Consider the following 16,955-nt stretch of genomic DNA (forward strand, 5'->3'; position numbering starts at 1 on the left):
GCCTAACTTTTGGAACATTTAGAAAAATCATTTTGAACTCAGTAAATCGTAACAAATCGAAGAAAAGAGAAAGAAGGGATTGCGCGTCGGTGGTGAGCACGGTTTCGACTGACGAGGTTGCTTGCATCGGGTTTCGATATCGGTGATGCTTCTACTGTGCTAATCCTCCGGAATCCGGGATTTTGTTTCATTATCGTGGCTGCGCGGGGCTTCCGGATACGATGGCCTGTCGAGTGGCCAACCACGGTATCAATGATCGAACGTTTATTGAAACCTTTTCGTTGAAAATAGCTCACATCTTGACAGCCACGTGAATAAATGCTAGTGTGAATGTCATCTATGAAATTCGATATCACTGAAGCCATTTTAACCGTACGTTTGTTGGGTTATAGTGGAAACGCTAGGGGAAATACTACTAATAATGACAATAATAGGTTGGAATTGGAGACTCAAAATGGTCAAATCTCAAATTTTCATGCCGAATTAATTCACAAAAATAAGATTGAATAATTTGACGAGATTGTGTGATATCTTAACATGCGGATGGAATTGTAACAGCAAGTTCGCCCCAATTAAAACTGATATATTCCGGGAATGTAACTCGTGAAAACTTTATTTTTGTTGCATTTGTTCTTTTTTAAGGGTGCTGGTATTGCTGGCATTTCATCTCATTTTTTTTATATCTCCACATTGTTAGTTTTATCCCTCTAAATCATGTTTCCTTCTTTCTTTTTCTTGCATTACTTCTTCTTATCATAAGAATTTCCTTTTTCGTTTTCACTATTTCTCTCGTTGCATGATCTCTTTTTATGTCGTAGTACTGTTTCCTTACTGGTAGTATCCTTTTATATTTTGGCACTAATTTTTCATTACTAGAATTTTATTTCAATGTTCTGCGTTATTCTTTTATTTTGGGAAAACCCCGTAATCCAGAGAAACGATAGGCGTTTTTCTCGTTGTTAGAATTTCTCTTAGAATCCGTGAAAGGGAAGAGCACCCCGAGAAACGTCTACGATCACGTACTTACTCGCTAACGATTTTGAAGAAAGTGGCCATTAGTGACCACTGACTGGCCACAGGATGGACATTCCGTTCGTTTCAAGCACGCGGCCAGAAGGTAGTTAGATCACCTTGGGTCAATTTCCGATACTTGGTACTCGTAAAACAACGGAGGTTTAGGAAATGGATACGAAGTCCCGTGAAAAAATGCAGAATGGTGTCTGCCCCTTTCGCGGCCCGAGGAATGATGCTTAACGTAGAAAATCACCCACCATTGACTACATGCTTTACTATGTTTACGCTCCGATTCGACCACTGTTTGGTACATAATTTCACTTTATCTTTTGAATATTAAAAAAATAATCATAATAGACGAATTAACACATAATTATTAAATCTGAGAAACTAATTGGAAGATCTAAAAACATCATGACTGTGCATGAAGTTTACTTTTTCCTTCGTTCAATTTCTATGGATTTGACTGCAGCAATCCATCCCTTAACGATCCATTTAATGCTCTAATTTAGAATTACTGTACAACGTGGTGTCCATATATTACATGCAACGATGTGTCATTTCCGCTAACCACGGACCACGAATTTTTCTCTGACGAGGCAACTGTATTAATTCTCGGATCAAAAATAGGACGAATAAAATAGATCGATGCCGTTTCCGACTCAATCCACCGAGCGGTCAATTTTTCAGCGTTTAAATGCTACCGTGATGATAAATGAACTCTATACTTGCCCGCGTACGGGAACACGGGAATGGACTCGTATAAATAAACAGCGGCTTCCTGCTTTCCGAACAAATTCAGCTGAAAGCTCGTCGTGAAACTTCGAAGCATATTAAACCATTAAACATTGAAACGCGCGAGTGATACAATTACGTTTAAAAACATGGAGGACCTCCTGCGTTGACCTCTTCCGTTTCAATGAATTATTCTCTATCACGAGTCGTGGTCACGTTTCAATAGTTATGAATCGATCGCATGGATCGGTTGTTAATTCGCGTAAATTATAAATTCATAAACGCTAACGAGGAGGGGGCAGGGGATACAAATCTAATTTTTATCGAGACTTACTTGATTCCAGCAGCATCCGTAAAAATTGCTGAATCGTTTTGAGGCATGCGTAACAACATTACGATTAAAACGTTCACCAGAGTGACAGGTTCTCTTTGTCCTTCGTTTGCGTACCTTAATAGGAACACCGTAAACATAGTCGCTGAAACGACGTCGTGAATGACGCACGATAGACACCCAATCGATCATTGTATCGCCGCGTTTGATCCGTTCACCGTTATTCGCGTTTAGTTTTCACTAGCTTTCAGATACAAGTTTGTTGCGATCGTGAGATCCTTTTCTCCTATAATTTCTCTATCTTTTTTATCATTTCTATAGTGTTGTATTTTCTAATTTCACTTTCGTTTAAATCTATTTGGAAGTCTATTTGTGATAATCAGTTTGTGTTAATTCTTTTCATTCTTGTCAAAATTTGAACTTGCGTAGATGATTTACGTCCCAATTTTTCTTTCCACATATTAGACTATTTACACGTTCTTATATATAGCACGACGCATATTCAATTACGTCTACCAAACTTCGTTATATCGTTTTTTCAATGAATCATCATCAGTTACAGCGAATGTTCAAGTTATTTCAATTAATTTTTTCAACAAGATATATATATGGATTGCGTTTTTCACTGCAGCGCAATACACTTTCTCCAAAACAATCGACGTTTCGTAGAACTTGTGATAAAACAGACGAAAATGTCAGAGAGGAGTCTTTCCTTTCATCCAACAAATTTCCACGACAAATATTCGCGTTCAACTATCTCTTTAAAACACTCAGCCGCGGGAGGTTCGTTCCACCGGTGGTAGAACAAACGAAGATAAGGGAATCGAATCGAAAGGAATTCCGATCAACGTCCGCAGGAAGTTGAGGAAAGCTTCGAGAGATAGATAGCAAAGTAGTTCCCGTAAGAAGGTTCGCATTGAAGAATGAGTAGTGGCTGCAGTTTCTTCGACGATTTTGCGACTGGTACGCGAGCAGATAAAGAAGTTGCACCAAGTGAAAAATGAAATTTAAAGGCGACCAGGAATCCAATCGGGATCGTTGAAAACTTTCGTTAATACAAGAAAAATATTTCGTGTATCTCTCTTTTAACAAAAAACTACCGAACAATTTACACGTCGAAACGTATCGGTTCGGGATAAAAATCTATCGTTCTCTGCTCGTTTGGAATTATTTCTAGCGTTGACAGAAGACAATGTTTGGTTCCGCGGGATCTCTTGTTTAATGGAGGTTCGTGCACGTGTCATTGGCTCGGAAGAAGAAAATCTTCAAAGCGACTAAAACGTTTATGCATTTCCAAAAATATCAAACAGCATCGTTAAACTGTTTACGAGAGAATCACGGAGCACGGGGCAAAATGGCAGTAACTGTAAACGCATCACGTGTATTCTGACGCTATTATTCGGTCCGTTTGTTTCTATTTTCGTAGCGGATCTTTCTCCTATTCGCACAGAAGTCGAGAATATAAAAAAGTTTATGTTTGGAAAAATTCATGTGTTAAATATTTGGCCGTGTTTTTCTTTGCAGTCCGAGGCTTCCTAGGGGACTAGAGGAAATAATGATTCGTCGAAAGAAGAACGCCTGGCACCGCACGTGTTCTTTGGTCAGCCAGCTTATTTTCCTTAGGCCGCAGTTTTACAAAACTATACCTCAGGTGCCCATTCTACTTCAACCTCCTTAAACAACTGATTTCATGTCATGAGTTTTCCAAAAAAAAGACAAGTATCTGGTAAGGTTGGCTATTCGTGTGAATTAATGGATCCCGTTTTCCGCTCTTAGCATTAAAGTCCACGTGTCCTCTATTCTCATCGATCCGTCTCGACTTTGACGAAACGCAATAATTCTCGTTCATCGAGAAGTGAACCTTCAGAATGGTGTACACTTCGATTGTCGGGCAACGTAATAATTCAGAAGACACTTCGTTTAGTAGTGCTTCGCCTAAAGGCTACTACTGTTCGTCAGACAAAGGATTCATTTCACGAAAGTACATACGAAAACAACACGCCATTCTTACTGAATTCACTTTGTTATCGTAGATGCACGACTATAGGAAAACACCATAGAAGAAAGCTCGGAAGCCACTTGTGATAAATTGGTATTCAACGAAACAGTGTAAACGCATCATTCGATGCTTGGTGTATGTATCTCGAAGGGATAGACGTCAGCGTCGGTACTGGCGTTGATGCGTTTCGACGTTGGTGGCCGTCACGTTCCGGTGCTCCTACCAAAGCGTCGTGGTCTAATTCCGACACGGTTCTTTTCGTCGAACTCACGCTACAGTGTACGAACACGATCTTACCAGCGTGTTCGAATGATGTTCAACGATCGTGCTTACGCGCAGTTCCGTGTCTGTGAGCGTGATAAAGGCGGGCATTAATCTCATTTTCCGTACGAATTGGCTTACCCCCGAGCAAGACGCGGCTCGGTTTCCGTATTCCACACCGAACAACTCGACGGTGAGTAGTTTGATATGGTTTCGCGATTGATCGAGGGGGAAATGCGAAATCCTCGATGTTGTAAATATTCCCGGACAATGGAGACGTGAGACGCGCCAGAGCACGGAGATCGATGCCCGACGAGATTGTCTTCGCTTGGAGATTTCTGGGAAAATTTACGTACTGGCCTGATTAAGCAGGCGCTTAATTAAAGTTTGCGTGGTTAGAACCGGAAGAACCGGGCGAAATGCGAAAACCGGTTCAATGGCACAGAAGCGCGCGACGTTATATCGACGGTTATTTATAATCTGTGCACCTGAAACGTCGCTATTATTTCATTAACGGTCTTGCTCGAATGTAATTTCGAGACGAACGTTCCGGACGTAAGGTATAATTATCGTCGACGGACCCGCTCCGTCCTGGCTTCCGCTGCAGTCCGCGCAGAGTTAATGGTTAAACGTGAAAGCAATGTCAAATTTATCGCTTCGGTTGCAGTTTCGTTTGAATGAAGTTAATTAACTCGAGAATCTAGTTAAACAAAGATAAATAAGAATTCTCCATCAAAAATAATATTGAAAAGATAATTAGCTTTGTGATTATAATATGGTGGTTGCAAACGGTATTAATACGCTCTTGCATTTATTTCAGCATCTACATATTACAATTAATTAAATTCAAGTACATCTGTTATTTAATACCACTTAAGAGCATTTTCGTATGATTATAAAAATGTGGTGTTATGAAAACGAAATATAGAATCCGATAGAGAGGCGTTTAATTGAAAAATAAGAATGTGTGCAAATACTTTTTGTAGTCAATGTAAAAGAGGTGCTAGCCGAAGCAATGGCCGTAATGAGAACTAACGAGTTTCACGCTGCCAGTACGGATTAAACAACTAACGACTGCATGATTGCATTTTACCAGGTTAATCAGGTCGATTAAATCAAATGGGACACATTATACGCAGTTTCCACACTTTATTTGCAAATACGGAAGCCGCGTAACAGCATTGATAATGCAGTCACGCTGATTTCTGGCATAATTTACAAATGGTCTCGCCACAGGCGAGCCTGTCGGTGTTCCCGTTTTATCGTTGACTTTGTGACGAGCTGGCACCCGTTAATCGGCGAAATGGCGTGTAAAACTGAATCGAATTTCAATTGTGAAATTCCACACATGGAACGGCTAAAACTAGATGAAATTATCTCTAATGTTGTTTCACAACTGACTTCGGCCACATCATCCATGCATCTTTCTCTGCGCATTCCGTTGTTCAGAAAAGAGAAAATTGCATTTCCGGTCTCCTACTTTTGCAAGTGAATTCCATTTTGCAAATGGCCGTACAGTGAAATCTATTCAACGATATTTCTAAAACACTGCACAACTTTTGAGGCAAGATAAGCAGAAAGATGGCAGGGATCGTGACCTGTGTCTCGAGTATAATGCATCTCCCCTTTTTACCGCTTTGATCGTCAAGGAAATGAGAAAACGGAAAGGGACAACAGGAAGGTTGGAACCTGGAAAATTATAGTTCGTCCTTGATGCAAAATACATTAATTTCTGTTTCTGTCGTGCCTCGAAGAAATACCCTTTTATGAACACTGCCGGAAGAAGCGTGCAATAACGTGGCTGAGAAACTCCATTTATCTTAAGAGGAACACTTCTGTTAATTATCTTTTCGTTAATGTAGAGGTTTTAAATATTTTTATATAAAAAGAAATGGAAGGGTGGATTAGTAAAAAGATATCTGTGGTTGCTAATTGATCGACGAGTGTCTGTAGCTGAAGTCACAAAGAAATTATATGGGAGAAACGCGCCGGTAAAGTAGAAAACTTTGAACTTGCAGTAAAAGATTGCAGGAACCTGACAGATTTCCTTATAGCCAACCGAGTATTGAAAATTCAATCCAGCTGATTAAATTATGTTTCTTTGCAATTAAAACATATTAAGTATTTTCTCAATGTTTAAATTCGTTGCTAGTTTAGATAAGGATATTACCGATACGCTTGCTAAATGTTGTTGTTAGTACACTTAAGTTTGAACGATATTATCGTTTAGTATAATTAAGAACAACGGAGACCGAAATTAATTCTCACACGACATTATTTACAGACTTACGAACCTGAGTTTCGTCTACGTAGACTGGAGCCTCTGGACTGGCCGACGTGCGGCCATAAATGTTCGACAGAGTCTGGTTCACCGGGAAGTCTGGACCACCCTGCAATAACCATATGATCTAAAAACATCTTTACATGTCCTGTCAACGAGAAAACGATACGTACTTCCGGTAAACTCTGCGTTTTTTTAATAAAAAAACATTGCTGTTAAGTATCGTGCTATACATATTTATAACGAAATATCGTGTGGTCGTTCAAAATGTGTAATTAACATAATCGATATTCCCATCCAACTGCTGTCATCGGCCTGATAATAGATTAAACATGCATAACATAATAGACTTTGACGAGCCTCGTTATTTCATAGTTTAGAGACCGTTCGACCGCCTACATTCATTGGTTCGATGCTTTTACGGTTCAGTTAAAGCAATTGCAACTTCGAAACAACGCAAAACTCAATCTACCCTGGTACAGCAGATCCTCCTTCGAATTACAGAATTCTCTATCTTCCACCCTACCCAAACCATTTAATCAAAGAATTCGCGATAAATCATTGGACGTCGCGATGTTCGCTGATGAATCCGGAGCGCACAGCGAGAAAACAAGTCTACGATTTAATTTCCGAATCAATTAGCTATTAAGCCTTAACTCGATCCCTGGTCGCAATTTAAACTTCTCGATCTAGCTCCTTGTTTTCCCTATCTTTGTCGTGTTCCAGCTGAGCGTCGTTTAACGCTCGTTCGATCTCTCGGCCAGGAAGTGTACAGCCAGGGTGGTGGCGAGGCCTGGAAAGCGCGCAAATAAATAGAGCCGGTGAGACGCAAAGTCAATTATCGTTCAGCGGGAGCTGATGGAAGTTCCGTCAGCGCGCGTACTGCGACCGCGTTAAACGAGCCAAACGGAATTATTCATGACGAACTTTCGATGCGCAGGTGTGTTTAACATCCCGCGCTACTTTTCCTCGATCTGCCCACCCCTGTCGTGCTTTACTCTTTATTAAACATGCACTGCTACCCCTATCGTCCTCGGTCGCCGCAGTTTGTTTCGTCGAAAAAAAATGTCGGTACCTTCGTCACCTCGTTGCTCTCGCGTCATCAAAGAACGTGTTAAGAATTTTCTCCTTCCTCTCGCCCCTTTCTTCCTATCGGCATTCACCTGACTCGCTCTCCTTTTCTACTATCGTACTTTCCTTCGTTACAATAAATTTCACAATTTCTTTCCTTTTTGCATATCCGATGTGTTTCTTTCGTTCCATTCGACGCTGCTTAACCCATCGTGAGTTTTATCGGAAACGAAACTCCGTTAAACAGAGGAGACCGTGTGTAAACCGAGAGAGGGATTTTCGCTGCTGTGCTGAACGATAAGAAGGGATTGTCTGAAAAATAAAGGGAAGATAGATCGATCCATCCATGGTGAACGGAAATGTAAACGAAAGACCACTTTCTGCCCCGGATGTCGGCCGAGAAAAACGTCAAACCCTGGGACGAGAATACACGGCTACGTGTTTGACAAGCGGCTGGCCCGGTTTAGAGTACGTCGCCGTGCTCGTAGACGTAGTGTGCGAAAGAGACGTTGCTACGATTCTTCCTGTCTGTTTCGTTTGGATTCAAGCGCAGATATGGACGGCTGATATATTTGATTTACGCTTACCCACACGTAGAAATTAAAAGAAAATACGAAGCAAATATCCCGAAATGAGTTCTGCGTTTCTATAACGGTCGATATCTATCACGTTTACTAGATATTATATCGATTTTGTATCTAGTGATTGGAATTGAAATTATGAATGGAAAATTCGGGTTAGGTAAACATTCGTTCCAATTGGTTACTAAATAGAAGATTGAATTATTATTTCAATTACAAAGTGCAATTTGAATGTTTTTATAAAATTGCTGAAACAGTTACTTTCAGTAACAAAATTGTGTAGAATTGTTAGCGAAATAAACATTTTCTCTGAGAATACTGAGTGTTTCAAAAAGTGAGGTTTTTTTATAAGCTTCTAGTAATTATCAACAGGAGTGAGGCATATTTAATTGGCATACTTCGTACAATGAATCTTTTCAATGAAACACAACTCCTTTTAGATCATTGTGTATTAATAAACTAAACCTATATCAATGTACAGTGGCTTAGGAAAATATTCATATCTCCACCATAGAAACTTTTTATGAACATGTTATGTGCATCATGTGAAACCGTCTGAAATTTCAGTAGCATTATAACGAGACACGAGTATCGTGATTACATTAGGCAAGTTTGAAACAAACGTGAATGTGCATTTAGAAGTTAATCACGTATATTGTATATAATCACGATAGTCGAGTTTCATTACAGCGCTATTAAAATTTCAAAATGTTTCACAACTCTTACGACGTATAATATAGCTACACAAGATTTCTACAAGTGTTCGCATACTTTCATGAGCAACTGCTGATATATTTTTTAAGAATCTATGACTATTAATAAAAAAAATTGTCCGTTCTACGCAACAACGACGTATGAAATTAACCGGATAGATTAACTCAGCCTGCGATTAAATTCGTCCGCGTATGTGGAAGTAGAAGGATCTGTTTGAGGACACTTTGAATCTCGATCAAAGTTTCCAAGTCATGGAGGGGGAAAGTATTGTTTTCAGGTTGGAGCGCAGCTCTAAATTTATCTTGGCGAAAGTTTCCTGGCCGACGGTGGTGCCTTCATTTCGATGCATTCGAAGAGTTCCCCGGTCTCGAGATTTCAAACAGAAGCGCGCGTGCGTTTGCCGAAGACTCGAGACTCGGTCTCATCTTCGGATAAACGAACTCGACGCACAAGTGCCTTTTCAATCTGTCTTCCTCTGGCCGGCTGTATACGAAGTCACGCGTGCTTTTCTTCGAGAGCGGGGTACGGAACCACTCCGGGGATTTCCGGAAACAATCAACGAGATAGTGTCAGAGAACAAGAAGAATCCTTTCACGACATGAAAAAGTCGCATCCATTCAACAATAGAACCAATGTCTAATCGAATATAGGGCAAATATTAGGAATGTCGATTACACCGTGATGGATTTAAACCAAAAGGTTTCGAAAATAGTTGTAGTTTCGAATTAATAATGAATATTAATAAAAAATAATAATTGTGTTTTAATTACAACTTCTGTATTTAATTCGTTCCAAGTGCATACCTAGTGCGTTCCTATTAACAGTAATCTTAAACTCCATTTGCGATGGTCTGTTGTACCAAATAGCACTTTGCCTAATTTCAGAATAACACATTCTGAAAGCAGTAGTTACATAGAATTTGTTACATCCTATCTATTGTTCAATATGCACCACTAAAACTTAATGCAGTTTCTCGATAAAGCTATATCGAATTCGTTTACGACGAAATTAAACGAATCATCATGATTATATCGTTTAGGAATTACAAATTGACCTCTATATACGTTGTAGAATTTCAATACTGTTTGAACTTGTTCGACGTATGCCCGCTGGCACCGTGTTCGCGTCTGATGACAGTTTGACCGTAACTACTGGCAGCTGGCGTTTGCCTAGTCACCTCAGTTTAACCACAAAACGTCAGTATCCGGTGACCAGCGCCGCATCTTGGTGCTTATACGGGAGTTTAATAGGCGCGACGGTTCCGTAGCAGTTGGATATTCTCGATAATTCCCGGTTCTCGATGCTACCTCTCTCCGATCGTTGCTACTCTTGTTGGAAATTCGAGGAGCCATCGAAGAGCTTGCGAGTTTCCGCGTAAGTGAACGCGGCCGGAAACGTCGAACATTTCGAAACGTGCAAAGGATGGATCGATCCGCTATATTATCCGTGTATCGGATTGTTTTCGCCAAAAGTTCGATTCTACCTTACGAGAATTCGGATCGAAATTCCGCGTAAGAGCTGCGTTATGCGATCGTTTCGGATAGTTACAAAATATCTCTGAAACCGGAGAATTTTCGAACTTCCAATTACTTAATAGTTCGGCTTCGTATACAGTTACATTTTTCATCGACGTGCAATGCGCTCGCGAAACCTTATTTCGAGGCAAGAAAAGCATATATATGTTACGTACAGAAGGGAAAAAGGAAATTGGTATTTTGATATCGAACCACTCGATCGATGGAAATGGAATTTTAGAGATGCTAACCAGGCGATCGCGAAACGATGCTCAAACTGTTAGAATGAGGCGAGTTAGTCTTTGGATAATGATTCTACAAATTCTATTGTAATAGTTAGATTACTAGATTTGTCGATTATGTTAAATTGAATGCACGTTCTTCTCTTCTACTTGCGATGTTCTACTATTGCCTTGCTTGTTTCGTATATGAGATGCCTCTGTAATCGTGGTACAATCGCAAAACGAGATTCCTTATGGAAAAACAAGTCAAAAGTATGCAGTATGTTTTGATGCTCCTGCTTTGATATCTATTGATGTAGTCATACATGCTGTACAGAAACTCTTTGAACTGTAAACTGCAAAAGTTTTCCACTAAAGCTCTACTTCAATCCTCGAAAGATATCAACTCTGGTTCTTTACCAATTTTACTATTGCACTTTATTTCTTCCACCAACCTATACATATATATTTGACGAATCCTAAAATCATTTCCTTTAAAGAAGGGAAGTTTTATATACAAAATCTGTATTATACACTTTTGATTTACTTTTCATGGAGAATCACTTTTCCTAACTTTTGCACACTTGCGGAGACAGACTGCGTTATATCCTGTTCCTTCGTGTCTCTCGTTAATGTATCTCTTTGTACGTGTCGCTAAAAGTTGCCGCTCGATAACAATCAATTGAAAGCCGATCGTCGAAACTCGTTCGTCGACGCAACAAAAATCGGGGCGTAATAAAATCTCTCGCCTTGTGAATCTGGCGAAGCTGGTGAAAAGACATTCCATCGATTCCGAGACGATGATCGAATACGCGCATTCCGCGATGGCGCAGAGCAATTTTCCTCTTTGATGGCGGACCTTCTGCTCCACCTCGTCATCCGTCCTATTCCCCTGTCCTTTCGTCGTTCGAGCTGGTGCGATCGTAGACGCTGCGAAGCATCAGATCTTCTCGAACAGATGAAAACGGATCTTGCAGTTCGCGCATTGCAGCTTCGTGGCACGTACTTCTTTTCCTGCCTGCAATGACTATATACATGTATCCAGTTCGATAACTCGAAATCTCCGCCCCAACTCCAGAGTTTCGCACTTGACTATTTTAGCTTGACGTTGTGTCTACTATCGTATACGAAGATGATTAATGCCTCTGAAATGATTATCCAGCATTAATTTTTCTTAGATAAGGTTGCTTCTTACGATTAGAAATTTTGATAGGAATATTTTGAAAAGATTATAATATAAACGTGAAATGTTTAATTGAGAGGAAAAAGGATTCAGGAGTTAGGAATTTTATGCTTTTAGAGTTTATCGTTTGTTCCGTGTTCCTCGGTTGTTTAATTTTCGTTGATTGAAGCAAACGAACAGGATTTACTCTGGCGTAATTGATTTTTGTGCTAGCTAGTATCAGCCAATTGAAACGTTGGTTACAAATTGAAGGAACCGATAACGCAGGTTCAACTATTGGCAAATTACATTTACTGAGTCTGTGATTGCCGCACGGCCAACAACCAATTCTATGAGATCTATTATATCGACGTATAATTAATGCTTCGATACAGTTGCCGGTAATATTCATTGATAGCGAGTAATTTCAATAGTGAAAATTATGATGTTCTGGGTCAAACTTCTGATATAAGAGTAAAATGTAATTATATTAAAAGCTTCTCTATGTATTGCACTAAAGATACCTTTATTATATCCTTCAATCAGGTTCCATTTTCTAATTTCCATAAATATCTTTTCTTGCCAACGAATTTTTGTATTGTTCAAAGTAACCAGTATTGGAATTTTGTCTAATTTAAAAGTTTACACATGCTTTACCATTTACTAAAGCTTCCCGTATTCGACAAATCGTTGGCAATTTCGACAATCTTTACTCGCGGAATTTAAAAAAATTCCCGAAAATATGTTTTTCATGCTCAAATCGTGTATTCCATCCGACGGGATTTCCAGAACTTTTTGTTTTCAATAAGACTTCCGCAAAGATTTTCGAAGGACACGCTCGCCGTTACCGTGAGAATAAAATAAGGGGTTTACTTCTTCTATATTATTTGATCTAGAGCAGCGAGGCCGAATTGGAAAGGTTTCGAAGGCGGATTCGGTTCTTTTATAACGGCTCAGTACCTTTATGCGCCTTTATGCGTTGCAAAAGACCATAGATATCCTTAATACTCCTTTTTTCGAAGCGGTTTTCAGCCATCTGAAAATGAGATTCCTTTGTATCGGTCTTTTTACGCCGATAATTTTCCGACTCTCAGATTGTCCGCCCACAAGCTCGCATTCAGAAATCCTATGGCGTTTCGTTATCGCGCAAATTGCTTATCTTCCGCCTATACTATCAAAAAACTTTGAAAATAGCTAAAGCCCCGACTCGACTAATTCGAATATAATAGAAAACGTACTTTATTAGAAATTTTTTGTCCTAAGACCATACAGAGCGTATTTTGTGAATTTCATTAGTACAAACTCTTGTTCATAGGTACTAGTATTAATTTATACTATTATTCATAAACCATACTCGAAAACAAATCATAAACCATTATCGTAAATAAAATTTGAATAATCATAAGAAGACTGCGAATATTTATGCAGATTCTTATAAAGTGGGGTATATATTCATAGATCAGTAATTCCTTAAGCAATAAATTTTGTCAGTAGTTGCATGTTTCGCATTTGATTTTTGATAATCCACTCGTAATGATTCGAATATCAACTTAGAAATAGGGGATAAAAATACATTAGTCCAAAATTAAGTTGCAAGTAACAATTAAAGGGGGAAATCCGGAAGTACCGCTTATTTTCAGCAGGTAAAGCTATCTCTTAAAACGGAGCATTTTCGGTGCAAGCTCTAATGTTAATGGACACCCTATTCATCCCTGTCCGGATCGTAACTTGCGTATCGAACAGGGACACCCTTCGTAAGCGTGGCGCGTCGATAATCCCAGTACCGGTGCACCATGTGCTTTATAGCGTGGCGAAGCAGAGCAGAGACACCCTGCCCGAAACTAATTTCACCGGATAGCTACGGGGATCATTCGACGCCACCAAGAACGTAACACTTTTATCGTGAGATGAAAGAACGTTCTCGTGAAGCCGATGGAACGAAATACCGTCTCGCGGGGACAGGGTTTCACGGGTCAAGAGTTTCAAACGTCGACGTTGCGTCCTCCTAGTTCTCCGACCTCTCGACGTTCTTCTGAAAAGGTGTCATGTTCGCACAAGAATTCGTGCTTTCGATTCAAGCGAATTTTTGTTTTCCCGCCTCATCGACCTTTAATGTATCGCTATAAAGTTTTCTCATATCTCTCTTCATAGTTTCCTCGATTATTCGAGAACCGAGGAATTCTCGTATCGAGATTACGCATTTTCCAAAACGCACCGCAACAAAGACCACACAATTACCGCGGTTCGATCCAATTTTCGTTTGTACAAAAGCGTGTACTAAGCCAAGGCTAATTACACGAAGGCGCTAGGAAAGTAATATCACGAGAAGGGTGGAAGGTCGGGACGAGACGCACTCTATCGCTCCTGTTAGTTATTACCACGACTTAAGAGATAGCATGCGTGTACGTGTACAGAGGCAAACATACATAGACCTGCAACGTCTGTTCGCTATGCACGGTAAAATAACGACCTCATTATCAACTACCAGCTGGTTGTCCTACGCTGCTATTAGTTCTTGGATATTTATTCATGCTTTTATTAAGCTCGCCATTCGGTAACTTCAAGCTTATTCGCCTGTTGCAAATTTTCAAGGTCCATTCTTCCTCTTGTTATCCTATTATCATTAAACATGTCAGGTATTATCGTTCCGTCGCTGTTCATTTCTTGTTCGTTGTTTAGCCTTTATAGTTTACGAATTGAAATAAAGTGTGCTTCTCGGTGTAACAGGATATAAAGGTATTAGTATTCGATATCAAATCGATGAATAGAATGCCGAGACTTTTATGGAGAAAAGTTAATTAGAGATGGATGACTATCTCCGACGGAACGGGTAATGAATTTCACGAACGTCGGTTTCCATAACAGCCGAAGCATCGATCTAAATTACGATTGTCGGTCAACTAATTGTAAGCTTCCTCCGCAATCCCACGAAATTACGAGTCGATGTAATCTTCCCTGATTGCCGATGCGAATTAAGGTTTCTATTTAGAATTGACGTTGATTCCGCCGCGATGCAAGGGATCATTGAATCTTTAAAATAGTTTTAATAAGATCGTCGAATTCCATTGTTCGAAGATGATCGTCATTTGAAACGATATCGTTAAAAACTTAGATTTTAGTTCAACCATTACGTTCCTCTATGAATCATAGTCTTATATAGTTCATTGCGCAACCGTTAGGAAAAAACCATCAAACAGACGTTAAAACGAACCACATTCTGAATCCTGATTGATCATTGTTCAGTGATCGACTTCGTTTCTACGAGGATCGTAATACACTCCGGTAACCGAGGAATAGAGTAAGGAAACTCAAAATGAAATGGGGCAGGACAACTTTATGATTCCATCAGTCGAAGCCAAGAAGCTAGTTTCAAACCGGTGATTCGACTGTCATAAATTCTATCCAAACTTACCGTTATCAAAGTAAAAGAGATATTCAATTTTGTCAAAACTGGATTTGCCAATTTTAATTATCAATAGCATTCGATGAAAGATTTCAATAACTTAGCACTAATTACTGTAAATTAATAAAATTATTGAAATGTATATAATAGTGTGCAAAATTTTTAGATTATCTTTCAACCCGAAATACTTTGACACGTATCCTTATTTTTCAATGAAGTCCATTTTTATTAGAATCAATACTTCAATTTCATAGCAGCAAATTTCTGTAGTCATATGAAAATATTACTAAATGATACGAATATACTTGGATCTAATTAATTAAATGTAATGTAAATGTAAATGCTACAATAAACACAATTATGTACTAATAATACCTTCTGTAGCCGCTATAAATAATCTGTATGTAGCAAAATAAATTTAAAAAAGTGACATTTATAACATCATTTCCTTTATTCCTCGATTTATGACATTGTTTAGCATTCCTAGACAAGTGTAGCAATTTGCCAAAATATTCATTAACTTTAAATGATAAATATATGACCTTCTCTAACAAATAATCGTTTGTTCTCTCTATAGCAGGAGTTTCTCCAGGGATCTTGTAGACTAAGGACTTTTTGCGAAGTGAGAAAAGATGGTCAAAGATCCTAGGTTAACGGCCGAATTTAAAATTCAGAATAACGCAGGCGACCATGTTCGAGAGCTCGTGAATAACCAAAGTAACGATCACAATATATATTCTTCCGAAATGGCAACGGAACAGGACAGGTTTATGGGTTCATCGATCGGCTGTGACGCCGTGCTGTGCCAGGGCCAGCGATATAGGCTCGAGATTGAGGCCAGCAGCCCCCGGAGCAAACGCCGCGCGATATAACGTTAGAGGCGAAGTCGTTGTCACGGCGTTTGCAGAACAAGCGTATACAGGCACGGCTGGTACTCTTAACCGATGCTTGTAAGCCGATGAAAGGAAGTCACGCACCGGCGCGTGACCGGATATAGTGAACAGGTCACGATGGTTCTGAATACTCCCTATCCTATTTCCTGTCTACCCCTTCGCTTTCTTTTGCCTCTTTATCTTCGGCTTTTCTGCTCTTTTTCTACGGTTACCTCTAACTTAAAGTATGCAAGATACTTTTTCAGATAGAAGGATGAATTTTGGGTGCGCTGTTTGTGCTAGTAAAATGTATATTTTGTTTCCCTGACCGGTAACTTCTTCTCTTAACGGTAAATTTTAGTGTCCGTCTTTGAACGCAAAATTGTTAATTAAGGCCACGTGGTCCTAAGGGAGATTGTCCCCTGATGGAGACGTTAAGCTTCCCTGCAGTTTCTATTAGTATATTCGTACGTGCAATGTGTTTTGGTTGCTCGATAGCGCAGCAAGTTGCTGTGTCGATGACGAATATGGTCCAAAATTCTGGGACCTAGAATACCTGCAGTTGATAATTTGATAAAACATTATAATACTTATTTATAATTCAATTCTAATAGTTACTTGAAGAAGCGACGATAGATTTGTAGAAATGCAATGTCACGTCTATATCTGCCGTCATATTACAAGGATACAGAATGATCTCTTATCTTCAATGAGAATTAAAGTACATCTTGAAATCTTAACTATCTTAGCATTTCGGAGACACCTTGTGTATTTATTTTCTCTTTTATCTCCTCTT

At 39.4% G+C, this 16,955-nt stretch overlaps 1 protein-coding gene across 16 annotated transcripts in view; it reads right to left on the reverse strand.

Moving 5' to 3' along the window:
• dlg1 (MAGUK family member discs large 1) overlaps nucleotides 1–16,955 on the reverse strand; it is a 530,145-nt gene that overhangs the window by 213,682 nt on the left and 299,508 nt on the right. For 15 of the 16 annotated variants that reach the window (XM_033338872.2, XM_033338869.2, XM_033338867.2 and 12 more), the window contains one exon: nucleotides 6,635–6,730. The exons of the other annotated variant lie outside the window; for it this stretch is intronic. In XM_033338872.2, coding sequence (XP_033194763.1) covers nucleotides 6,635–6,730 — 96 coding nt within the window. The remainder of the gene's footprint in view (nucleotides 1–6,634; nucleotides 6,731–16,955) is intronic. 16 annotated transcript variants of the gene reach the window in all.

Source organism: Bombus vancouverensis, chromosome 10 (genome assembly GCF_051014615.1).
Source record: "Bombus vancouverensis nearcticus chromosome 10, iyBomVanc1_principal, whole genome shotgun sequence".
In the NCBI taxonomy this organism is placed as follows: domain Eukaryota; kingdom Metazoa; phylum Arthropoda; class Insecta; order Hymenoptera; family Apidae; genus Bombus; species Bombus vancouverensis.